At 40.1% G+C, this 27,928-nt stretch overlaps 1 protein-coding gene across 5 annotated transcripts in view; it reads right to left on the bottom strand.

Moving 5' to 3' along the window:
* Positions 1–27,928, bottom strand: part of SLIT3 (slit guidance ligand 3) — a 508,988-nt gene that overhangs the window by 227,632 nt on the left and 253,428 nt on the right. For all 5 annotated transcript variants that reach the window (XM_035562875.2, XM_035562874.2, XM_035562876.2 and 2 more), the window contains one exon: positions 18,240–18,311. In XM_035562875.2, the coding sequence (XP_035418768.1) occupies positions 18,240–18,311 (72 nt within the window). The remainder of the gene's footprint in view (positions 1–18,239; positions 18,312–27,928) is intronic.

Below are 27,928 nucleotides of genomic sequence, written 5' to 3'. Positions count from 1 at the left end.
CACGGCGTAGAGGGGATGCAGAAGGTGAGCATCCACCTAAATGCTGCAGGTGAAATAGGATCAATAAGTAGCTGCTGCCTTCTGTCCCTGGCCTGCAATAAGGGCTGGAAGTTACCTCTGATGGTGGCCATCACTCACGACCAGACCTCAAACCTCTTCCCTTCTGTGAGCCGGCAGTGCTGGGGGGACACAGAGGCTGCTGTGCCTCCTTCCCGGAGGACAGGGACACCACCACGGTGCCACCATGGGCAGCCCCGATGGCCCTGCTGCCTGGGGCACCTGCCACGATGGGCATTATACACAGGACCGAGCTTTACATAGGCTCACGTACATCGTGGTTTTACTTCTATGGAGCTAATACTGCGTAAGTCATGCTCATTTCGAAGGAAAAACAAATAAGCCTCCACAGGCTAGTTGTTAGAGCAGATCAATATAGCAGCATGCAGCGGGGGTTTGGGGTTTATTTCCTTGAAAAAGACTCTGTGCGTGTGTTCCATATAGCAACAAATCCATTACAGAACCAAAACTTTTAAAAATGAGAGACACAGGGTGCATCATCCCTTAATGCGATATCAGCTGTCATTTGTCAGAGACACAAAACTTGTTTGGGGCTATCAATATTTCTAAAAACTCAGCTTCAGCAGGACTCAGCTTCAGAGGACTGCAGGAAATTCTAGAAAGTGAAGCACCAAGGGAGGGTCACTGCCCTGCTGGTTCTCCACAGTGCAGGAGAGGGGATGTCCTGGATGCAAGGGACAAGGCTGCTGCTCACCGTGCTCCAGACACCACTGAGGGCTTCCCAGCCTCCTGCCCGGCTGCCTTCTGCGAGAGCTACAGCAGCACCGGGAGGGGGGCTAAAAATGCCCACATATGTCATACATTGCTAGAATAACGGCTGGGTGTAACAGCAAGGAGTGCTTAGCAAAAATCTTGTTAAATCTGATGTTTGAGTGTTTACACATCCTCATCGTTAATAATTTACTAAATGCAGCTTTGAGAGGAAAACTAGGGCTCTCATGTCTTTAAAAGGCTCGGACTTTTTTTTTAAGCAAACATGAAAATTACATGATGAGACAGAAGCTATGGCAGAGAGCAAATGCGATAGACCTTAGCAATTAAGAGAAGGTAAAGTCACTCAAGGGCCAGACACCAGAAGCACCTCTTGTACACAGTTAGGGAGATGTAAGAGCAAAAAGGAATCTTGACATTTGATCTCCAGACAACCAGCCCCTTTAATATCACATATTACGTTAGATTAATTCTATCACCTGCGGTCATAGAATAACTTAAAAAATGTTTTCCAGATCTTCAGACAAAAATTAGGAGTAAATAATAGTAAGAGATGTGAATGAAGTCACAGCAATGTGTTGACCTTGTCACATGGCTGCTAAATTTGGGCAAAACGGTAGAGATTCTTGTGTTTTAATTTAAATTTGGAAATGAATATTAACAGCTGGATGAATACCCAAACAATGAACATCTTGCGTTTATGAACTGTAGTACCTTAGAATAATACACCAACAAAGCTTTAAATCAGATCTTTTGTAATAAAACCTCTAGACTGTTATTACAAAATATTTTGGTAAGAGATGTTGGTTCATCACAATGCTTTAAAACAAAAATGGCCATTTAATCCTGGAGGGGGATGAACAGCTTTGAGTGTCTCAGTGCCTTATTTCGAGTTTTAGGTGCCTTTTTATCTATTTATTAATTTAGTCATGGTTGCGCTCAGTTCTTCAACATTTAAGAAGTGCCAGAATAAGAACTAACCTCATACTCACTGGAGCATGGTCAATGAACACTACATATTTCAAGATGCTGCATTAGTTTTAAAACACTCTGGTAGAGGCTTCCAGTACTGATCCTGCTTAGCATAGGCTCAGAACCTTTCCTACAGAGCTACAAAGGGCAGGCCATTTCACCTTTAATACAGTTGTAGGCTTTGATTTTAGGATAAGTAAGTGGTTCTTCAGACGATGAAGAGCATGTGGGGTGGTCTGCTTCCAGGTTGTTTTTTACCCCTTTTTTATGCCTCCACCAGTCTTCCCTTTTATATTGACCAGACAGCAGCATGTCTGCTTTTGAGACATGAACTTTATTCTAATAAATAAAGGCCACTAAAAATAACCAATGTTGTAGGCCACTAAAAGTAACCAATGAAAAATAAGTTTTCAATTACATTAAGACAAGCAGCCACCTGGCTTAGCTACAGCTTTCTCTTGTTCACTGCCTACCTGTCTGGGCATTAGCAAAGTCAGAGATTTGGGTTGCTACTTGCAAATGCTCCTAAATGGCTGAGGTCCACATGGAGCTCCAAATTCTGACTCCTTACTCTGATTACAGCTTACTCTGGGACATCTCATGCCTGCTGAAAAAGAGGAAGAAGATCCAAGTACATCATATAACTGTACTCTTAAGTCTTAAGGTATAAAGCACTGCTGGCAATGGATACTATAAAAATATTTGAGATTTTTTCTCTGGCATTTGCTTTGCTGCACATGCAACTTCCTTATCCTTGGTTTTTAAGTGCCTTCCTCACTGTCATTTCTTAGCAAAGTACCTCATTTCGCAAGTCAGACCTGCGGCTGACTTGTAATCAATACTGGATAAACATATGGGCAAGTTTAGGTGAGAAATTCTAATTCACTCAGCTTTAACTGCTGAACTTTCTTCTCCAAATGCAGAACTTTTTGATTCAGATGTGAGCATTGTGTTGTCTTGCCCTGTCTGTTACATGGTGAAGTCTGTGGGGGAGGAAACCTCATTTCTATCTGCATGAGTCCTGACCAGGCTAGCCTAAAGGTGACTCCTCCTTAACAGCACTGACCAAGCTCACCCACAGAAATGAAATGTTCATTGGGCAGTTACATGTGCATTTGAAGATCCATCCACCTTCCTCTGGTAGTTTATCCAGGCTCAAGTTAATCATCCCATGACACTTTTTAAGAAGGTGTCACAAAACCTATTCCTCTGTGGCTTGTGTCCTCTTCTGCCACCCACCCCTCTGCCTAAATCTACACCAAATTTGGAGCACTTGTGAAACTCACCTACACAGTCACCACAATGCCTTTGCCTGCACATTACAATAGCCTCAAAGAGTTAACAGGGCATATACAGAACAAGAAGCGTTCGGAAAAAATAACTAATTTCTAGAAAGAAAAAAAAAGAATTTTAAAGAAAAGTCAATCAAAAGGAAACCCAGAGAAGATGTTAGGAAAGGAAAACAAATAAAGGACCTGATATATTAAATGGAAACCAAAAATATTGTTGCTCTTGCTCATCTCGGGACCTAGCAATCACATCAAGTTTGAAATACTTTGAAAAGTGCTACAGAAATACACAGCAAACTGTATCACAGTTGCCAAAAATAAAGCCATTTTGTTTTATTGTTTTCAAGCCAGCCAAATTTACGTCATCTTTGAAATGTGTATCACCCAGGGTAAGGACAGCAATCCATCCTGCAGATTTATGTTTACAAGCATTTTGGAACAAATGTTCCTATTTGAATATCCATACAAACCATAAGCATCCAATATGTTTGGATCACTACGTGCAGTTTTGCAGTTTTTGTAAGCAGATCTTTAACTTTCTGAACAATGTTTTACCAAATCAGTGTGGAACTACCATATATCCTGCAGGAACAGGGCACAGAGCATATGTGACAAGTCTTCCACATATTCACCACGGAGCATTTCTTTCCTCCTATGTGAAACTGTAGGACTATTTTATTTAATTCACAAAAGCAAATGGTATTCATCTATTTTTGGCATTTATATGATCGCTGTTACTGGAGTGCCTCACTCTTTAATACATTTATTCATCCGCCCTGCAGATGCACAGCTGTCAGCAGCACAATGAGGTTTTATAAAATTTCAGGAACTGAATGTGCTGCTTCCAGTTCCACTTACCTACATAATTTCTAAATTAAAATATGCCTCTCTGGCCTCAGGACATGTAAAGTACTAACACAAAGGATAGAATAGAGTGAGTTTATACCAGACATGCTGAATGTCACTTACTGCAATGGATAATTATTGATAACGTGCCTACTGTCACACAGTAAATTTATAAACATATAGGTAAAATGTATAACAGCAGTAATGCTTTACTGAATTGCACTACTTGGAAGTAAAAATATCATCAAAAACCCTATTGGTACCCAATATCAACATGTAAGCTTGGTTCTTGGATGGAACTTAAAAATAGCTGGGTAACGAAGTCTTTCTTTTATCTTTCCTACTGGATCATTATTAGCTAGGTGAGATTAACTGTCGGAATAACCTGACCCTGGATCTGAAACTTTGTGGTTTTGAAATCCCAGTACCAAGGGATAACCACAATCTCCAAGACAGCATGCACTGCCAAAACAGGACGATAGGTTGCCTCCAAAGGGCTTTATTCTGACTTGCCAGAGGCTCTAGTAAGTTAACTTAAAAGTTATCATTTAAATATAAAAGCAGGATTTTTAATGAGCACAAATGTGAAAGAATTATTCCATTCGATTCAAAACTGGTAAAAACAGCATCATGAAATAACTAACTATATTCCTAATTTAAGAGGGAAAAAAAGAGAGAAAGAGAGAGATGGCGTATTATTAGAAATATGGTCAGCTAATTTTTATAGCTTACTTATACCTTACTTCAACAGGAAATATTGCAGATGCAGGCTTTTATATAGAATCCCTAGAAGATATAGACTTCAATATTTTTGTCTGCAGATATCTTAGTTTTTATTTTCTGAAGAAAAATATGTCTATTCAAAAATAATAACAACAACCTCCAGGTCATTTCAGACATTGTGATTTCTTAAAAATAAATGGCTACATGTCTAAACTGTTCATTCACATTTACTTATTAGCCTCTGAATAATGATTCTACAATCCTAACAAAACTGAAGCAATTAACAGAGACTTAAAACTCAACTTAATCCATATGGCTTTGAAACTTTCTTGCTAAGTGGTGGTTTTCTATTATTATTTTTTTCCTGACATTAATCCATAAATCTATTCATAGCATAGACAGCTGCTTCCTCTGCCAGGATTGCCATAACAAAAAGGAAGTCTTGTGCAAGAAAACTTTTACTCCCAAGTAAGATTAGGCAGCAATTTTGGATGAAAAGAGCATACCAGTTACCTTAGCTGACCCTTTAAACAAAATCTCAAATGTCTAACTCATATTGAAATGTGAAAGCACTTAAATAAAATGGGCAGAGAAAAGCCCAAGTTTTCTCCCTTGCAATCAAAGCAACAAGTCTTTTGTAAGTAGGCAAAGAGGATACCTGTGCAACCTTGGCTTCACAGCACATTTCTCCCATCCTTCTCAGTCATTCTGCTGAGAGTGCAGCTTGCCTAACTCATTGACAAGAGCTCGCTGCTCACCCCCCCACCTCCCCGTGCCTGAGCATTAACCCTTAATTATGCTTTCCAGCTGCTCCACGAGAAGCATGAGAGCCACATCTTTGAAAAGCCAAGAGTTCAGAGCAAAGAGCTAAAAAGCAAACAGAAAACAAACAAACAACCCAACCCAACACCCCACCACCAGCAAACCCCCAGCAAAACAGTTCGGACAACTGCTAGCCCTGTTCTTCAGGCAACCAACTCAACCTCCTCGCTGCAGTCATCTTCCCTGCAAGTCCAGTTTTAAAAGCAGGACGTAACCCATAGGTGCTGCTGCATAAGAGCTGAGCTTAACCATATCAATTAAATACAAAGTAAAGCAGGTTTGAGGGTAAAACTTGTGTACGGGGCTACTAAGAGGCCACAAAAGAAAGCAGAAAGAAGAATTCAACTTTGTTCAAATACAAATGTTCAAAAGCAGAAGGGTCCCTTTCCCATGTCAGGGCAAGCAGTTTTTAACGTTACCAAAAAGCAATGTTTTGCTGTGCTGAGCAGTAGATTGGATGTATCATACACCTGGAAATGCACCAAGAACTGCTTACAGGAATCTCTGCAAACCATTTGCTTAAGCAAGTCTTGGGCACCACGTCACAGCTCTATCCAAGCACGTCAGGTTAGCTGTTTAAATGAGAATTAATTTATGGCTTCTTTTTTAGGGGAAAGTAATAATTTCGTATTCTAGTATCATCATATCACAACTGTCTTATAAGCAACTTCTGACTCACAGGATATTGAGCCAAAATTATACAGTGAAATAATCTTGACCACTAGTGAAAGTCATGTTCCTTCAAAAGAAGGATTAAGAAATCCTCGCCTTTTCTGGTAAAACAAGAGAAAGGAAGAAAAATTCTAAGTGTGAAAATAGCACCTGGGACAAGTTGTGCATGAATATTATCACAGCGTTACTGTACCTTTGTTCAATGACTTGGAAAAAATACCTCAAAAAAGAGCTTTAAAAAAATACAAAGGACTGGAGCAGAGTTTACTTCCACACGAAGATAGAATTCTCTCATTTGTTTCTGTGACATTTATGGGACTACCAAAGGGTAAACAAAAGCAAAATTAGATCCCACAGGCTTTTGGTAGGAAAAAAAGTGGAGGAAAATGATATTCTGTAGCAGAAATCAGCTGTACAAATGAGACCTTCATCTAACAGCCCTTTCCAATGCCACTATCTTGCTTTCACCTTATGTCATCTGGTCTTAAACAAAAGGATTTTTATCATTGCCAACCTCAGATGTATTTTGTTAATGCTACTATCAGATTTACACCTAGATCATCACCATTACATTATTTTTATTAATCTCATAACAAATATTTGAGTGTCTGAGGATTTCCTCTGTGCTTCACTTAGAATTAGATCCTCCTTTTACATTGGAAGTAAACATTGCAGATCCCAAACACAAACATTACTTTTTTAAATAAAAGAAAAGAAGAATCCTTCACTGGATCTTCTTAATATCCTTGTGTGATTTACATGTTCTCGGCTTCTTTAGAGGAAATTTTTGAGTGATGCAGCAAGTTAGTTGCATAAAAGAACTGTATAATACCACTTGCTGTATAAACATGGTGAACATATGTTCATATAAAACCCATTTATGATTAAAAGACTGTAAAATACAATTATGCCATTACATTTTTTTTTCTCCTCCAAAATGTTTTCAGGACATAACAATTTCAGATTGAACTGAATAGCAAGTAGTTTGTTCTCCTGTGGTCACTTTATCTCATGGAGCCATCCAACTGCACTACAGTGAAGCCATACAACAGACGGAATCACTGAATGAGAAACATAATCTTTCCCTCCTGGGCTTTGAACGTGGCAAGAAACTAGACAGGCTTTGCTGTTGTTTTGAATGTCCAGTTCTGCTCTCACACAGAAAGCTGCGGCTGAACTGAGTGCTGACAATAGGCAAGGAGCAGCCTTTCTAAGGTGGGGTCAGGAAGGGGGGAACATCCATCTTATTCTGTGGTCAAGGAAGAACAAGGCAAGAAATCTAGTTCCCCAATCAATTACTGAAATTAACTTTTGCACCTAAGTCATCGCCTCATGGAAAAAAACTCCTACTAATTCATCTACCTACCTGTTTTGGACTGTTTTATTCATCACTTTTTTTTTTTTAAAGAAATAAATTTAAAAAATAACAATTGTGCTATCCAGAAAAGTGATGCAGCATTAACAATTAAAGGAGTTTTATTCACCCTAAAAGGTGAATAAAATCCAACAACAATCCAAAAACACTGCTGCCTATTTACAAGATGAAAAAATCAAAACTTAATCCCAATGAAATGGTAAAACAGCTTGAGATGGCAGAAACCTGTGGTATCTCAGCCTTGAAACCCAAAAAGCACACTGGCTCTTCAAAACTTCTTGGAGGCAGCAGGTCAGCACTCCCTGTAGGCCCCTTTGCTGGAGGCAAATTCCCCATTTTGCACAGGGCTGCTCGTGCCAGACAAGTCCCAGCAGACGGCGGCACTGTAGGGGCTGCGTGGCGCCCGCACCCTGCCACAAGCCCCCCTCCGGACCCTCAGCACTGGGGACATGCCCTGCGCTGCTGCAGAGTCCTGCTGAAACCCAGCGGGGTGTGTGGAGGGGAAAGATGCCTCACGTTCTGGTTTAACTTTGTCCAACTGGAAAGGTCGAGGGGAGAAGGCAAACTTTATTCTGCTGGTATTTACAACCTGTATTTATTCGTGGAGTCTGCCCTGAAATGATATTGCTATGCTGTTTTGGCTAGAGACTACACACGCTGACCCCTCCGTGCCCAGCTCAGCACCAGAATAATTCCATACAAAAGGTTTGCATTAAATGTAATGAAGCAAATGACAAAATCAATAAACCTGGAATGGTGTGGCTATCATAAAAATGATGTAAATTCAGAGTTCACAGTGGTTATGAAGCTATTTAGAATTATAATTAAAACCAGTACTATTTTTTTTTTCAGAATAAAAGCTCCTTTGACAATCCTAGATGAATGCAACAGGAAATTTTCAACAAATGTATTCAAAATTAAGGTATGGCACAAAGACAGCATAAATTATCCAAAGATAAACTGTAGGCGTAGGTTCGCCTAAAAAAGTACAAAATAAAGAAAATTTGATTTTCATACTTTTTTCAGCTGATGTCACATCCCATTTTAATCAAGTTTTTTATCAAAAGGACAGTAAGAATACCACATAGCCCGTTTTTAAATCATGGTATTTTCTGGAACACGTTTCTGTCAAAGAGACTTTTGTAAGACTATTAAATCAGAAAAGGGCCAAATATGCTATTCATTATTCTCCATACAAAAGCATTGCTGCAGCATGGGTGCTGTATCAAAATTTATCTGTGCTTCATTAGGATAACAAATAATGAGCCCAGAAAGCACTGAGCAGAGCTCAGCAAAATATGTAAGCAGGTAAGTAATCCCTGGAAATATCAGCGGTCACAGTAACTTTTCATAGTTGATCTCAAACACCAGATAACGGACCTCACTCAAACCCAGCGGTGAGGTCTTCCCTCTCCAAGCTGGGGACATGGAGCTTGTGGCCTCATTTAAAAATTCACGCAGATGTGACATTTAAGCAAAATAATTGCATACAATTTCAATCTCTAGATTCCTGAAATATTTTTTTAAACTGTTTTCCCCTTAATCAAAAAGAAAACTCACTACAAATTTTAAAAGTCACCGTCAAGCCTGGGCTTCTCAGACACAAGTGCTAAACCTTTCCAGCCTCCTGTGCGATCTGCTCCCATCACTGGGCAGAGGCGCGGGTTTCCTGGCGGGTCTCTGAATCCCTCTGAAGCCCCCACCAATGGCCACCTGAGCTGCATTACTAATCTGCAGAAGAAGCCCTCTTAGGCAGGAGAAGGAAATAAATTATGCAAAATAAAAAGCATAGGAAAGATCAGAACAGAATACAAAGGAGATGGAAGGGGCAGCTTAGGTTTTTATCATATGAACAAGGAAAGTGCAGCCTTCAAATGACATTTAAAATGCATTTCCTGAAAATAAGAATATAAAATAAAATTGGTATTTATGCTTGTCTCAAGTCTGCAATAAATATTTTTAAATCTATGATTTCTCTGAAAATTGATACTGAAAATTACAGTGGACATACTGAATGCAAAAGTTGAGTGAATCAAAATTATGTATAGCCTTATCGTGGATGTATTCAGCTCTGATTCTCATCAAAATATTAAAGATTTGAAAAATATTAAATGTCACCATACTAAATGCTACCAACACACATATCCTAGACTACTACATACTGTTGGATTATGTACTTCTATTTTATTGGTAGAGCATACTTAAGAGCTATTTCAGCTTTTATTTATCTGACATTTTACTCAGGGGAAAGCAACCTCTACAGTGAGGAAATGTGTTTCTCAGGAGTGATGGTTTGGCTTTTAATGAGTTGTTGGTGACAGGTCCCTCGTGGCTGGCCGAGCCCACAACCACGGGCATCCACAAAACAAATACGCCCTGAAATGCAATGGGACAGGAGAATAGAGCAGACAGCCACTCTACTTAATGCAGGTGTTTTAATTTAAAACACATCAGTGGTGTGTTTTCAAATCTGTGAAATCAATCTCAAGTGAGGTACAAATGGTAGTTTAGCACATTCAACAGATTTAAGATCATTCTGTGCTGGCTAGTCCATCTGGTGTTTTATTTATTAGCTAGGGATATGGGAAAGGGGATTACATAAACTAAGATGTGTTTTAAAGAATGTGAGTATGGTCTAATCGTACTAGCAAATACAGCAAACATTTAAATACTTCATGAAATAGTTCTGGAGTTTTCCAGTATTTATCACGTGTTGCAGAATTTACAGCTTATTAGTCTGTGTACAGTTTTGCTATTTTGCCCTTATGCACTTGGGACCATCCCAGGTTGTTTGGGAACACAGAAAGCCAGCAGTGTTCTCTTTGGCAACCCCTCTCATAAAACACAGGACGATCCTGCAGGTTGGGACCAATCCCTGCAGCTCGCCAGGTGAAGAGCTGACACAACAGTGCTGCAGAGCATTCATAAAAATGTTCTATCAAGTTTGAAATTAGCTCACCAGCTAGCAAGATTACTGCTGAACTGGCACCTTTTAGCACCAGCAGACAGTGCAAAAATCCCACAAAACTGTATTCCCAAGAGGAAATCTGAATAACGATGGCTCCTTACAATGCAAAAAGAGATGCATGCAGAAGTGTCAGGATTGTAATGACACTTGGAAAACGTAACATTGCTTGACCATCATGATAACCTGGTAGAGAGCATGGCTGTTCAGGAGGCACTATTCCGAGGCAGCTATGATGCTCAGGCTGTAAAAGAGACAGGGCAAGCAGTAATACACCTTCAGCTGGGGACCAATGCAAAAAATGCAATTCCTCCCTACATCTCCCTGCCTGCCAGAAGTCGGGCTGCACAGCCTTCAGATTTTCTTGCATTTTGCCTCCAACTTTTACTAAAAGATAGGAGAAGAGAGGTTATTTAGAAAGGTAGATTTTAAAGGTTAATGACTCAGAACTGAATAAACTAGAAAAGAGGAAAGAAAGCATCATCTGTGCCAAACTGTCCTCAGGCTGTATAGCTAGCAGCAGTTCCCCAAGCAAAATTATGACATGCAGCCATAGTCAGTCTCTGCAACAGCAGGGCATGACTCTTCAGAGGCCAATAAGGCAACGAACTTCTGTGTGCTTGGCGTGCTGGCACTCTGCATGAAACCAAGTGAACATATAAGGAAATAAACACCACTATTGCAAATTGTCCACTTATAACTCAGACTTTGTGCTTGGTTTTGTATATCTCACCTTAGATGCATTCTGCATTGTGTCAGGAACATGCATGTGCATTTCAATCAATCATATCTTTTTAATGAGGTAATTGTGGAAAACACGCAGTTTGCGTTTATATGAGGTAGAACAGATGGCAAAAGCTCAAACTAATAAATTTATAAAATTAACTTACACCACAGGTGATGTTTCTCCATAGAAAGCGGAAAGTTGGTAACACGTTAAAGTTATAATAATACTGCATTACAATAGAATTTCCAGGAAAGCAAACGTGAAGGCCACAGAGATATCTCTTGAATTCTTTACAGTTACTATCACAGTGAATACTAATTACAGGAGATAGAAAGGAGTACACCGTGAAGGAGCACAGTGTGAATTTACAAACAGGGAGGGGGAAAATTATTAACAAACTTTTAATTATTAACATATTTTTTCTTCATCTTTTCACCTGCTAAAGACTGCAAGATGTTTGTCTCTAGCAAGTATTTCCAAACATCTGACTTGGCGTCATTACCTCTGAACTCTTTTGCCAGCTCTGAAAACACTTTAAAACACCAGCTGAGATCAAAGCAATGTGAAATCTGTTCCATAATACAAATTTATGCTTTTAAAATTTGAATTTATTGATATTAAAAATATACTATGCCTTTTATGCACATCATCAGGTACTGACACCTATTGTTCAGGCTACTGAAAGATACATAAGCAAATGCACAAGCCACCATGCAGTTAACTGATTTTCCTCCAGCCATTCATTGCTTTTATTTAAGGTCAAGCATGGACTTGAGTAGATTTATTCCAGATTTTACACCAAACGAGTGGAAAATCTCACCAACTTTTTGTCTTCCTACTTTGTTTTTTTTTGTTATTGCAAAAGCAACAGTAAAACTGAAGACTGTATGCAAATGTCAACAAATCTAAGCCAGGAATTTCAAAGGGCTCAGGATAATAGTTTCCTTTGAGAACCCAGCCTAAGTAGTTTCTATTACAAGTTTCTAGTACAACCTTTCACTGAGATATACTAAATATTTGCATACAGTAAATAATTCACAGTCATTTTGTTTCTGCTAGTGAAATGGCTGCACACATATCAATCATCATTTCCTTGGGCTTATTCATCATTTTAATTAATTTGACAGGTATATTTTATTATTCCTATTCTATAGCTGAATGTTGAATATTAAATATATGCTCTCCAGCGATGAGTTGCAATGGATAAAAAAATGACATAGGAACATTTTTGTTTTGTGTAGGTGAACGCAAAATACCTTTCAATATAAAGAGCAAAATCAGCTTTTTCCAAAACCTGAATGTGCAATCTAGATGTTTAATTTCTGTAAAACTCATGTGGATCAATGCTAATAGTAGGTGCATGCAGAAAAAGTGAGGGTATCTTCCAAGAAAAGCCATTTAGCAAATAAGAAACTGAAACCAATAGTCACAAATATACTTTGTACTACTTATATAACTCTAATTTTTTTATGTTGGACAGACAATGTAACTACTCAGAAGATAAACATGTACCCACTTACAGAAGCGGTAAATGTTACATATATACTGACATATACCTGCATATTTTAAACACACTAAATGTTGAATTTCTTCCTCCAAGGGAACCTTTAGGGCTATAGAGCAGAACATTACCCACAATTTCCCAAGTGGCCCCAGGATATGTGGAAAGTGGCATATGGGTGCAGTAATATGAGCTATTATCCTATGTATGGCTGCAAAATATTTGGACACATGCAATGGGCCCGTATTATCATGGCAGATAAACCTGTCAGCTTGTGTTTTTCTGCATCCTAATGCTACAGAATTCTATCTTTCAGTAAAAGCCTATAATAGGAAAAAGACAGAAGACATATATACGCAGCACTGAGTTCTAGAGTCTCAAGAACAAGAAATGACACAAACAAACCCCAACGCATATGTATCAGTAACTGTGTAACTGAAGGTGGCTCTAGTTCTGTGTGGCATTTACCATCAGCCTGACTCCCCCTTCACCCAGCTTCCAAGCAACCACACCGCACACCTATGTGTGTTTTCCTTTCACTCAATCACTCCGTTTCCGTGGCAGGGAGACACTGATGTGAAGGAGAGGACCTTGCGCAACACAGGGTGAGCCCTGTACCTGTACAGATACGGGCCAGCTCTTACCACCCGACCCTGCCATCAGCATTTGCTCCTTGGTGTGGTTCTTGGAGGCTGCACAGACAGAGGTGCTGACAGCATGTCAGGGCACTCTGCCTGTCCAAGATGTTTGCCTGCACTCGCACTGTTTATGGAAGTAGTTTTTCCTCCAGTCTGAAAGGTGCAAGATCAGAATGAGGGGCAAAGGAGCAAAGGCTTAGGGAAACACAGCCAGAGTGTTGCCATTTTAATTCAGACAGTTCTCTGCTTGCTGGTAAACCTATTGATTTTCCTTACTGCAATGCTGCAGAAGAAAGGACCAAAATTCTGCCAGGAGACAGCAAAAGGACACAGGGCAGCAAGGTGCCCAGATCTTTTAAATCTGTCATGTGCATTTCTTATGGAGGAGTGATCCCTACAATACCACAAGCCCCGACATCATCATGGCTGCAAGAACCATGTTTCTGCAATGCTTTGTGATCCCCATGCAGCTCGACTGCTTACGGTCAGCTTCATAGCGCTGAAGAGAGCACAGTGAGAGGAAAACCTGGGAGCTCACTGCCAGTAAGCAGTAAGCATCTTCACAGAATGGCTTCTGCTAGTACAGGATCTTTGTTTGACTCACCCTCTGCATATCCCTATTCTAGGAATTGGCCTGCCCTCAGCAAAGTGGACTGGGCAGGCCAAATTCAACACAAATTTCAGGAATGCCTCAGCAGAGAAACACTCAGCTGGATGCCAAGACGTGAAACAAGCAGGGGAAATGTGCAGAAATCCAAGCAGCGACTCTATGTATTTTTATGATGGAAGACCACTGCTGACAGTGCTGAGTTCGCCCAAAGCTCAACAAGACCCAAATCTATATTCTTTAATTCTTGAAATAAGTGTTTTTACTTGGGGCTAGATTCCTGCAAGAAACATTTCCTGTTCTGTAAGAGAAATTGAGTACAGGTGTGCACTGCAAGCTGGCTCTCTCTTGCCCTTGCTTGTTCAACCCTTTATCCGACCAGTGAGCAGCATTTCGGCATCTATTCTACAATACTTGCAAAGTGTCAATTCATGCCAGATTCCTATATAAATGCACTATTCATAATGGACATTTCCTGAGACTTTCTAAAAGCCATATAATTGTTTCTACATTTTAATTAGAAATAAACTCACTAGATTTTTCTTTCTCTGAGCAGAAGAGCATTTCTCTGCATTTCACAGTCAAACAGCAGAAAACACTTCATATGAAAATAATTCACACAACTAAACGTCTCCCCCTTGGGAGTTTTAAATCCCCATTTCGCCAGCCTCAGCTTTGTCTCTGTCTTGTGCAAAACATTGGCCTCCATGACATTTAAAAGCTCTTCTTTAGCATAGCCCTAATGTGAGACCATTTTCCTGAGCTCCCTGCTCTGCTAAGAGAGTAACAGATAAAAAGCTTTCACCATTCAAAAAGAAAGGCGTGGTGAAAAATATCCCAAAACACTGCTTTCTCTAACTCTTACTTTTTTCCTTTCCTATCATCTTAATGTTTAATTTTTCTAAATGGCCAAAACTGTATTGGCCAGTTCTGCAGTCCTGGTGCTAGACAGTGATCCCCAACATCTTGCTGTCTTTCCCCAGCAATGCAGCAGCACGTAGTCAGTCAGTTTACACCACTATACTCCTTTTGTGGTGCTTGCTGCTGTGGCCATGCCGAGGTAGGGTTGTTCTCACTGAGTTTGCCCACAGCACCTGCTCTAATTCTTACTAAGCCCTTGCACTGCGTATTTCCGAGCCTGTATCCAAAGGGAATTTGTGCCCTGCCTTAGTCTCCTGCATCAACTGTTCTACAGTTTTTCATGAAGGGAACCTTTCCAAGCTGATGTTAAAAACAGTGTTAATTGGGAGTCCTTAATGTGATCTATCAACTGCGTGTTCCTATCATAAAACCTACAGAGGTATTATTTTTTTCCATGAAACTTAGAGTTGTTTTTTTTTTTTAACTGGAAGAATTTGAGGCCATTGTAAATGTTATGCCATGAAAACAGAGATAATTCAATGCCAGCCTTTTCCTACATGAGTTCTAAAGATAAATTAGAAAAGGTTGAGGAGTATGGGGGAATATATAACTGTTTCTTGTGTCTAAGTCTCAAAGATCCCTCAAAAACGTGCTTTATAGGCTGAAAGAACTCTAAACCAGTACAATAAATCTGCAAATTGATAACCACAGAAACAGCCAAGCCTGCTGCTATCACATTAGTGCATGTAAGACAGAGAGCCACCAGGAGATTAGCAGTACAGGTGTTCGAACAGCTGAATGGCACTGAAAAGCAGAGACTCATTCTCTTCCTCTAGGTGCTCAAACACTCGTGCTCATTGGCATGGTCATTTCTGTGACTCTGAAGGGAGCGTGTTGGCTGCCAAAGCCAGGCTGAGAATGGGAACTGGCATGTTTAAGCTTTCTGCTTAAGGCTTTAAATCCTAACTTTGTTCAACTTGCATCACACCCTCAGTTATCGCTGTAGAAATTTTAATGTGTTTCCAACAGCAAGACTTTGTCCCATTTTTTCTCAGCAACTCGTAGGCCACTGGTCTTTGACTGGAAGTAACAGTCATCATAATGAACCACCCTGGACATAAAATTCATGCGTTCATTAGCAAGGAGTGACCACAGATCTTAGTGAAAAGTCTGCTTCTCCTGCTATGTGCCTAAACAATAATCAGGACTCGTGCCTGAAATAAGCAGATCTGTTAATTAGAGCACTGGGCTCTGTGCTCCTACGGAGCTTGAGGTTGAACTAGATGACCTCCAGAGGTGACTTTTAGCCAGAATTATTTTGTCTCTGGGATAACATCGGTATTCCTGAAAGGTGGAAAGAGTGACTGCAAGGAAGCCCTTCTGATACCGTGCCTTTTACAGCAAAATAATAGGTACTGCCTAACTTGACAGTCACAATTTTTATTAAAGCTTTAGATCCTGACATTTATAGAGTCTGTGTAAGTACTCCAGCCAGCCATCCCTTGATATCAGCTCACGCAAAGGTGAGACCCCGATTCCTTCTGTGTTGAGGCTGGCTGCATAAATCAAAGAACACCTGTGATTTTTCTGACAGCTCACCAGAGAGGCGTAAATCAACTCTGAATGCAAACTTTGCTATTTTAAATGAAGTTAGAAAACTAACAGTGAATTATGGCTGGGAAAGTTAGATTTTCTGAAACAAAACACCATCTATTGTTCCTCTAGATTACACAGAGTAAGTAAAGTTCACTCTAACATGACAAAAGCATTGTGCTTTTGTCTAAAATCCACAAGCTTCTCCCCTCTATAAGCTATATTCTCCGGAGTTTTCACTCTTTTTTCCTGTCTTAAGAACTAGACCTGTTCACACAGGTCCTCTAACAGTCTTCCACTTAAGGGGAACATAAAAGCCCAGGTTTAGATGAATGTAATGTACTTCCTTAAGAGGTGCTTTCTCAGTATGGCATTCAGGAAAAAAAGCCTCCATGCCTGAAAAGCTAAACTCACTGTTGAATAGAAGGAAGTAACAAACCATTGAAGAATCACAAGCTTAGCGTGCCAAATGCCTGCAGAAACAGCTGTTAATGTTACATGACATGTAGAAGTCTTCACATTCTCCTTATGCCAAAGTGTCCAAGGGAACCTTGCAGAGGGCTCAGAGAAAGCAGGGAGCATCTCACAGCATTGCTCCTGTGCCTATTTTTCCCAGCCTGGGGGAGGTAAGGTGCATCTTTTGTCTTGTAGCACCGTTTCCCTTGCACTACTCAGTGATGTGACAACTCTTGCAATAAAGCATTGTTGCATTATTACAGAGAAAGTGCAAGAATTGTGCTTGGTGCTGGGATGCAGATGTGGTGATGCTCTGACTCATGCTGACCACCCTTAACAGTTTCCGTCCTGCCTGTAGAAAGAGGAGAGGAGAGGAGAGGAGAGGAGAGGAGAGGAGAGGAGAGGAGAGGAGAGGAGAGGAGAGGAGAGGAGAGGAGAGGAGAGGAGAGGAGAGGAGAGGAGAGGAGAGGAGAGGAGAGGAGAGGAGAGGAGAGGAGAGGAGAGGAGAGGAGAGGAGAGGAGAGGAGAGGAGAGGAGAGGAGAGGGAGTATGTTGCAAGGCTGTTCATAGACGTGTTTCTTTTTACATCCCCTTCAGCTGATTTTTATGCTAAGTAAAAAAATCCACACTATTTACACTACCCTTACTGTATTTTATGTTTGAGATTCCACCTGAGCTATTGGTGAGGTAACTCTGCTAATACCAATGGCTCTGAGCGTGGCTGACAGCTTGCTCAGGAAATTCCGTTTTTTTTTCTGCCAGCTTGCTGGCTGTTATCTCCTTTTGCAATCCACATTGTATTCACTGGTGAAATGCAATGGTGTGTTTGTGCATGGATGTGCACAAATGCGTTTCTGTTACATAAAATAAACAGCCCTGGAAATACAGAACCAAGTGTCTTTTTATACACATTTTTATAACTAGATTTTATAAAATGGCAAAGGCCAATCTAAGACAGACAAGCTTCATTAACACAAACAGCAAAACCCATTTTTCTTCCTTTAGTTGCTTTTAAAAAACATTAATTTTCAAAAGACTGTCAAATTTTAGCTAAGCGAAATATCTCAATTTCATCCCCCAAAAGGCTATGCTTCAAGGTTTGGATCATGATTTCACTGGATTTTGAAGCAACACTGCAGGGAGAGGTAAAGCCTTTAAGTGTACTTTTTATTTGTTCAAAACTTCTCCAGGTGTGTTGCACAGTGTACACGTGGACCAAAGTAGTGCATGGGGCCCTTGATGACAGCCTGCTGTTCACAGCAGGGTCCACTGCTCCCTTTTGTGTTGCAGAGTTGACCACATTGTACTTGAATAGTAACTGCCAGAGGTAACCAAGGGATGATTTTCTTCACCACAACGGAATAATTTTCTTTACCACATATATTAATGAAGTGGTTACTTACAAGTTCTTCACATCTATGATTCCTCGAAAGGCCTTTCTAGGAATTCCTTTTATCTGGTTTTCACTGAGGTCTCTGGATAAGGGAAGAGAAAAAAAATGAATTATGTTAACAAAAAGAACACATTTCTCAAATGTACATGATGTAATGGAACAAAACATTCTTAGAAAAGTAGATGTTTCTGAATTTGTTACACCACACGTACGTTAAATTTTCGTTGTCTCCTTAGAGGTCTGTGGCATGAGCTGAAATGACTGTCCAAACAAAACTACCAGAGTCTGAGATACAAATGCCAGAGCTTTCAGAAAACATCACTGAAATGTGGGCATGACACAGGCACAATGCCGTGACACACCGTCACAGTACCTGCAGATAAATGTTATGCCTCAAAACTGCAACCCCATAGTGTAAATGTAAATGTTTCTCACCACACTACTGTTTATGAGCTGTAAAAACACTGGGTTACACATTCTCAGATTATATCCTCTTATTTGAAATTTATATTCAAGAAAACCATGACAATTATTACCCAGATTGTTTTGTAAATTTATGGGAAAAAAAAAGATCTAGGTACAATGCATTAAAAACGAACAAACACTGCATTGTGTCAGTGGGAAAAGCAGAATTTTAAACCTTGTTTAAAAAACAGCAATTCAGAATGTCTTTGTGGTACTTTAAATGCTACAAAACGTTTCAGGTTCAACCATTACATCCACACGGTGAGTGCAGGTGGAGCAAGAAGCCCTGCAGGTTGTGGCGTTCTGTTACTTAAGCTGCATTCAGTTGCTTTTCCCTTTCTTTGATGCACTATAAATATTTCATCCGCAATTTTCCCGTCGTACAACCCCTACCAGAGACAACAGGGGGAGGGGAGCAGGCACTGGGAGTGGGAAGGAACCAGGCACAAAAACAGAGAGCTGGGATGTCATCACGCTAAGGAAAAGGAGTGCTCCCAGTGATCTCTCTGCTGGAGCACCATCGGCATGGAAGACAAGGAGAGAGTTCACTTTGGTTCTTGGTACGAAGTGGGGGGAAGCACTAAGGGTAGAAAGATGAAAGGAAGGCAGAAGGTGAGGAGAGAAAAATGGAAGAAATAAGCAAAAGGAGGAAACGGAGGGCACAGGGATGGCTGGAGGAAAGGAGAGAGAAAGGTGATACCCCAGTACAGGGTGTTACAGAGCACATTAATTGGTGTGATTGTGTCACTTTGTCATACAAACCCAAGACTTTGCCCCTGTTTCAGAAAGAAAGCCTGGCTTTCTAATGGTTATTAAGACTGAAAGGCAGTCATCTGTACTGGCCACCAGATACTCTTTGCTGTAAGTACATTTTGTGTTGCAGCAAGCCTCCTTTCTAGCCTCCACCAAATTGGCTTGATCAAATGAAAGGCCAGAAATCAGAGCCTGTCACAAAAGCCCACATTGACACTGCAGGTCAAGACCTGTCACGCAGGGCTTTCTTCTGTTTTCCATCAGGCAGATAGAAAAAAAGGAGACTATGTCCTTGTCATGAGACTAATTCAATTTATACCAGTCATGCAGTCTACACCAAATTCTCAAAGTAGCCACAATTGTTCATTCAGACTATCACAAACAAAAATGTGCTGCTGGATACAAGTCTCTTTTTCAAGCCAGATTAAAATTCTTTGTGACCTTCACAATTTGTTTAACACTGATCCACACCCTGACCCTTCCTTCACCTCCCCTTTCTTTTGCCAGCAACAAAATATTAGTTCTTTAAAGACAGACCTTCAACCCAGACAAATGATCAGGCAACCCAAAGGCAGAGGAGTAGAAAGAAAAGTGCCTTTCAGACCTGTAAGAAGGAAATCTTATGCTGAAGATGGATTTCGGGACAAGGAGTCACTTAGGTGCGACAGTGAGGCACAGCAGAACTTGAGCCAATGGTGAAAGTGTGACAAAATTGCTCAGGGGGGCAAAAAATTAGCAAGAACTGATGGCAAAAAAGCCAAGCGACCTCAAGGAGAAAGGGATTGAAAAAGTAGAAGCGCAAGATGAAATAAAATAAATCAAACCCACCAACACCTCAAGTTACATTTGTCCAGTATTTATTGTGCATTATTTCAAATCAGGTTTAAAAATAAATTTAAAAAATAAAAGTAAAGTATTTTTTCTAATATTATTATGGTCTGAAAGGGCCAATTTATATCACTGCTTTCTGCTTTCTCCTTATGCTCCGATCTCCCCTGCAGTAAGGCAAAAACAGGAGATTGTAGGAAATTGATTTATTTTCTCTGACAATCTTCTCATAAATTGCATTAATTTTATTTTCCATTTAGGCACTCTCTAGCTAACAATACTGCCTCTCTAAATCTCCAGTATCGTGTACCGATTTCATAAATATCTCTAGCGGTCTGAACAACTGACAACCTGCATGGTATTAGTGCTGCAGCACGGAATAAAATTCACAGCTGCATGCTTCATTTTCCGTAACTGCCTTCTCACCATTACGATCACGCCTTTTTGGGATAGTTAGGAAAATCGTTCCTCGCTTCCTAGCCATGTGCCGAACTCTTGTTGAGCATTTTTCATAAGCAAGCAAACTCCACCAGGCTCAGCCCATGCACTTCACAAAATTTGCTGGGAGTAGAGGGCTGTAATGAGCAACTTGTCCACACAGGTTATCAGAGAGCTCCAGGTTTTCATTCCCTGCTTCTCATAACAGACATAATGGGAAGCTGTCCCTGACAGTATGTAAAATAAACATTGGTTATTAATAGTAACTGCAGAAAAACAGATAAACTAACATGAGGCCACAAAACCCAAAGCAAAACAAAACAAAACACTAAACAAACAGACAATAAAGAATTGTGATATTCTAGAAAAAATAAACAATGAATCTGTAAGAAAAATAAATGATAGCTGATGTATTTCGTATTTCTTAGACAAAGGTTTTAAGCCACTTGTATTCATAACAGAAGATGAATTCCATGCCCTGATGCATGAGGATCCTTGAGGAGGAAATGTGTTGAAAAAATCCAGCTTTAGAGAAACATTCAATTCCCCAAATCCTTGTTTTAATAGACAATAATAGAGAGAGCACTGAACAAAAGCAGTCGACCTAAGCACAAGCTGTGTTAGCATGTCGTTGTTCGTAAAGGTCCTGCTTATACAGGAAGCAGCAAGCCCAACACCTTGTGATGCATTTGTAGGTAACCAAGGGGAAAAAAGATAAAGCTATTTAGTGATGTATGGTTACTGTCCTCAGCTAAAGACTTGTCTGAGTGTGCACAGTTCTCCAAAAGTGTCGATGATCAGGTGGTTTGGGAAAGAAAACTTGCCCTTGACTCATAAAAATCTCTCCTTGGGCATTGGTACTTCCCTTCAGCCACAACAGAAACACCTGCATTTGCTTCCTGGTAAGTATAGACAACGTTGAGCCAAACAAATGTGTTCAAATTTAATTATTCTTCTGGGGATTTTAATAACCAGAGGCAAGTTTCATCCAGTTCAACCTGCCACACAACTGTCAAGAGGTGTGGATGGCCGAGAGGTTTTGGAAGCAGCCACTCCTCACTAAGGCCCGGGCTCTTTTGGGAAGCAGCCCCTGCTCCCTCCCACAGCTGTCCTGTCCGATGGACACTGCTGGCCAAGGCCGCGGTAACAGATCACGGAGGAAGCCACTGGGTGAGAACCCAGCAGGGACGACGCTGGTCTGGTGCAGCCAACAGCTTGCACAGCCAGCAGGGTGCCGGGATGGCTCCCAACGAACAGCGCTCGCAGCACACAGGTGGGCAAATGGGGCCATGGAGACTTTCATGATCTGACTGCAAGAGTCCATAGCCCAGAGGTGGGGAGCTAACAGCTACAGCAGCTGTTGCTCTCCTGCCCTCGCTGCACGGCACACCACATGTTAGTCTAACCCAGACTCAGGCAGGAGTTGGCGCAAGTCAACGGATTTTTTAGTTTTTATTTTAATTCAACTAAAATGCTTTGGACAGAGATTAACTCCCTCTGCAAGTATAATGTTGTTTTGCTGATCTTCAGATGTGACTTGCAAGAGCCTTATCGATAAAAGGATTGGAAAGGAAAAACACCCAAACTGCTGACGTTTTCTAAGTGCTTCTGTAGTCTTTGCTACAGATGTTTTTTAGCTTCCTGCTTTACTGCTAGCTGTTGCATCCTAAGTGAAACGTCAACTGTTTAACGCAACCATACATTACACTCCCCTCCCCTTTGCTTTTTAATTTGCCAGTGACAGAACTTAAATCAGTTAATTGGAACATGGAGTCTTCACTGGGACTACTGATCTAAAACATTAAAATAGCTACTTCAACACAACTTCCAAAGCTACAATGGTAGTGAAAATTAGATGTAGCATATGGAAATCAAAATCAATAGCATTTTGCTTAGGTTGTCTACCTTTTCAAGGAGGAAAAATATATATATATCCGTCCATGTATTTACCAGTTATTTTCCACATCTTTTTTGGTGTACAGATTCTGAAGTTCAAAACACTTTTTTAAATGAAGGACAGCCTGAAAAGCAGCTTGTCTGGGAAATACTTCTTGTGCTTGAACACCACTCTTATTATTTCTCCTGCTCAAACAGGTTGAAAGAGAAATCATTGTTCACCGTTACCTATTCAAGAACGTAACTTCCCTTGAATGTCATAGGAGTTGAATGAGAAGATGTAAAAAAACCTGTGAGCAAATGGCTCACAGCCTAGTGTGTATCTTTCCCAGCATATCATTGTATGTTGATTGCAGAATAAAACAGGAAACTCACAGAATTAACCATTACATGTGGAACCAAAGTTCACTAAAAAGAAGGGAAAATCTGGTCTAACTAACACGATTCCTTCAAATACCTTCTAGCTTATCCACAATTCTACTGTGCCTCTGGAATAACCACAGAGAACTCTCACACAACTCTCTTACAGTGGCTGATAGAAAAACATATGACAAGCAGTGATTGATTCAACTGTATACAGCCGGAGACTGCAAATTAACCGGTTGCTTCCCTCAATCACTTCCTGACATGGTACTACTGGGAAGTTTATGTTGTTTAGTTTTATTTTGCTAAGCAAACAATGGAAAGGTCTGGGTGCTGGTTTTAAGAAAGTGCGATGGCGACCACCAGTGCTAAGAAATAAATACTTTGCACACTAGGTTCACTCCAGTTACAGCACACGCGGCTGAGAAGAATGAGAATTAGTTAATTCATACTGGTACCTTGCTCACATCCTGCCACCAAACAGCATTTCTGGGCTAAAAGCATTTCAGTCATATGCATTTACCAAAATAAAATAAAATAGATGCTCTTGAGATTTTTTGCGGTATTAAAGGTTAGGGACTATTCTTCAACCTACCTTCAACCAGGCTAAAGGCAGGCAGAATTACTCTGCAAAAGGACACATTCTTAATACAAACTGGTGACTGCAATTTGTCTCGTTAGAAATAATTTTAATTCATACAGCATGTTATACACCAACTCTATCCTACGTTTTTCTGATTTAAATAACCCAATTACAGAGTTAAAGAGCCACAGACAGGGAAAAATTAGAGATCATAATCTAAAGAGAATAGGTATCTCTTCAATAACACATAATAAGAGATAAGCAAGTCAGCTTTTTCATATAGCAAGAGACAGATGGACAGATGGAAGATAACTTCCAGAGGGTGAAAAGAGAGGGCAAAGGGACCAATGCGTACTAAGGCAAGAGTCTGCAAGACAAAACGGGGTAACACATGAAATCAAAGGGGAAATCCATAGGGGAAACAACGTTGCTGTAACAACGCCAGCACAGAACATGAATATGGGCAGAGACTTATTCTTTTGGCTAAAGGTGCACCATTCCCAGGGAAGCTTTGTCTTCTCCCAAAGTTTCTATTACAATCCACAACAACCTGCAATGTCTCAAGCCCTGCTCAGCCTCTAGCTCAGCATGACCAGCACCATAAAACCAGCAGTAGAATGGCTGTAGTACAGATGCCCTTCTAATTGCTAGTTTCTTCTTGCCCATTGATAAAATGTCCCTTCAAAGATGCGAGCAATCTTACAGCTAATCTGGTCACATCCTCCTACCCAGCTCCAGTCACTCATTCTCAGGAAAGAGTGGAAAAGGATGCAGATTTGTCTTCTTTGTAATAAGCATGCACTTGCAAGGCTGCTGTGCTTTAAAAGTGTGTGTTAAGAAGACAGAGTCACAAAAGTGATCACCAGGTACACAAGAAATGGGTGCGAACTCCTTGTGTGGCAAATGTGCTTAGAGGTATAAGTACCAGTATGCACGAGCTCAAGGGTGCAGACTTGGAAATCAGATCAGCACAGACTCTGCACATCTGTTCAACCACAACTTTTAATAAGCCTCTGTCTGTATCGCGTTAAATCGGTATTTTACTTACAGTGAAAAAAAGATTTTTTTCTGCTCTGCCAAAGTTGTGTGGCAGCTTTTTAATGGTTAAGATACTATCTAATACTTTCAACAGCTAACTGTTATTCCTGTCTTGGAGCTATTGTCCTAGTATTTGCAAAGCTGTTCAATATTAGGGTTTTTCCTGTTCTATAGCTGGATTAACAAATAACTGACTCCATTGCTGAGGACAATTGAGTTACTTTGAGCCTTGTAAATATGCAAGACATATTCAAGATATTTATCATCTTCCAGGTGGGAAAAGCATAGACAAAATGCCTCCTTCCAACAGCAACAGGAACAAGCTGCAGCAAGCCTGACACTCACAACAGCACCTCCATACTCAGGAGGGGCCTCATGCACTTCGTGAAGCCACAACTCTCATTCAGGATGTTCACTGTAAAAGATGGTATTTACCTATCATAAAGTAGCAGTTATAGCTCTCTGTCTAAAAGGAAAAATGGATAAGCTTTGTTGCCGATGGGCTACAAGGCAAGAGCTTAAGAACAGCAGTATCGTACAGCAGTATTGTACAGCATTACTCGCTGGAAACGTGGCATCGCTGCTGATTTTCAAAAGGGAAAAAAATATCTTCCTGCTACTACTGCAGTAAAAGTGTAGATGTTGACAGCATCCGAGTTCTGCAAAACAAGAGCGGGTCCTACAGATGTTTTGCAGCCTGAGCAATACAAGGTGATTGTGCTTTTGCTACACAATACAGCTAAATATCAATTCATGCTCTGGGAAACTGTTGAGGAACTCTTTCTGGCTTAGTTTTGTTTGTTTTAAGAGAAGGACTTTAGCTCAAAGACTCCAGTTAAACCAGTACTCAGCGCTTTCACACAGTCATGCACTATTGCTAAGCTTGCAGAAGACAAACACCAGGATTTCTTTGTTGATCAGGTTTTACTGAGAGGTGATAGATGGTAACTCTACCCTTTGGTAATGCAATGTGCACTCAGAGCTTCACAAAGTCTCATTAACCCACGTCACATAGACGTGCACAGACATTTAGAGCAGGACACTGAATATGGGCTGAGCCTGAAGACAGGGAAAGGTGTTAGATAAGCAATCAAGGAAGAAAAAGACCTCAGTGGTAGATAATTATTTTAGCAAAACCTTCCTCCTTCTCCAAGACCAAATTAAAAGCCATCTGTTAATAAAAACTCTCCAACAGCTCCAACCTGCATGGACTTGGACAGGTTCATGACTACTGTCCTAATGATGTTACAGGAGTCTCTCAGTAAAGTGTGTTTTTTTTTTTTCTAAATGCTTATGAGAACAGAGAACACACATTTGTGTACTCTTTGCAAGAGGTTTAAAAAAAGCCCAGTCACTTCAGATGAACAAAAGCCCTCAGTTTCACTAAATTAGACACAGTGCTACATTTGGCAGTCAACGCACCCAAAACAAACCCAGAAAATTAAATCTACCAGATTATTCCTTATAAAGTTAGCAAATACTTTTATAATTTTAAATGAACAATAATCTATGTCTCAGTTATCTCTTAAGGGCAAATATTTTCTCCTTCCTCCTGCCATTTCCAAAATACTGACTAAATACTGATCAGACAGTATTTAGGAGACCTTTATTTTAAAACCACACATCTTGAGACAAATCAAATTTTTGTTTTAGAAAGCAGCATCTATTTTATCCTTTCGAACGTAAGCAGAAAAATCAAACTGTACCTCAGTGTCTTTACATTCAACTTTCAATATGCTCAGGAGCAGGAACTGGCAAATGATAGCCAGCGGACTCAGAGGAAACACTTGAGGAAGAGAAGCACTCCTCTAGAAATACGATAAAGCTTCTGACAAATAAATGACAATAACACTTCTTTTTTAGTGGCATTTAATGTAGGTCTTTAGTGCTTTACCAAGCATTATCAAGAAAATTAATTCTTCATTTTAATAGATGAGACAGTAAGACCCAGAGACAGTGACTGGAGCAAGGTACTCTAGCAGGGTGTGGGAAGAGACAGGAAAAAAGTTGCAAGTCACTGGGTGATACACTGGGTATTCCATTCTATGCAATTTGTACCCTGAGGCTTATCACAGGTGGCAAGGTTGGCCTGCCAGCAAACCAGCAATGTTGGCTGACAATGAATTTAAGAAGGATTCTGTTTGAAAGATAATTTTATTTTTAATGTGGAATTATCCAGTACCACTACACATTTGCAACTGGATCCCAGACACTACAGTGACCCACTGTGATGATGTTCCTACGCAATACCAAATTCTACCAAGGCACTTCTATTACACCGCCCTCCACCCCAGTGAGATTACAACATGGAGACACTAAAATGATTTAGCAGGAACATCATGCACCTCAAAGAGTTAGCAGCAAGCACTGACATCAGCAGAAGGCAATGATTCTAAGTGATCCTCCATTTTTGTAAATATTCACTTGCTGTTAAAAGAGTATGAATGCAAACACTTCTTTTGCTGCTTTTTAATGTTATTACTTTTGAAAGTAGAAATCCAGAAATATGGAGGCTTCTCTCTTTCAAGCTAGTTCAAAACATAGCTTTTGCACTGTTGACCTGTTGTGTTTTACACTTTCATTAGTTATGCTGTGCTGGAAAGACATCCTGTATATTTGTAAATAGTAAATAAAAATCAGAGGCAATATGACCTTCTGATCTCCACGGATTAGATCCTTAGCTTTGGTTAAGCACAGTGTGATTGCTTAGCAAAAAGGTATCTGCAGTTTATTGGTCACGTCTTCTTAAAAATATGGTGAGTCTTTACTTTTAGGTGATAAGTATATGAAATCATAAATATAAAACATGAGCTAATAAGCTGTGCCATCACTGAATAACTGATCAGCATCTGGAGGGAGACTTGCTCTTCAATGGTCTTTCTTGACCTAGTCCTATATTTGTTAAATGATGAGCATTTTTATAGCAAATAACTTTTTGCACTTTACTGATACCTTGAGCAAAATACCTCCCTGACCAGTTATAATCTGGTTCACTGAAACAACACACAGAATAAAAATCACGGTCATAATAGTATTTGTTTAATCCAGGCTGTGATCCTGTGTTTCAGCTATAAAAATAGACTATTTTAATAGGAGTAGAGAGCAATTACATATGTAAAAGTCTAGGCTTTATTTTTAATGAACTTCTCCAGAAAGAGGCCAATAATTTGTTTGCACAATCACCATAAGCATTTCTGTGACTACAGAGGTAATAGAAATTATACAGAATCCATGGATAGTAAAACCAACTACAGTGACATTTCATTCACATTGGTGAGGTAGAAATGAATTGCAAACTATCTGAACACACTTCAGTAAGGAAAGCAACATTTTGG

The sequence above is a fragment of the Cygnus atratus genome, chromosome 14 (assembly GCF_013377495.2).
Source record: "Cygnus atratus isolate AKBS03 ecotype Queensland, Australia chromosome 14, CAtr_DNAZoo_HiC_assembly, whole genome shotgun sequence".
NCBI classification, from domain to species: Eukaryota; Metazoa; Chordata; class Aves; order Anseriformes; family Anatidae; genus Cygnus; species Cygnus atratus.
Note: the sequence above shows the minus strand (reverse complement) of the source record. Positions and strands in the feature narration are given on the sequence as shown.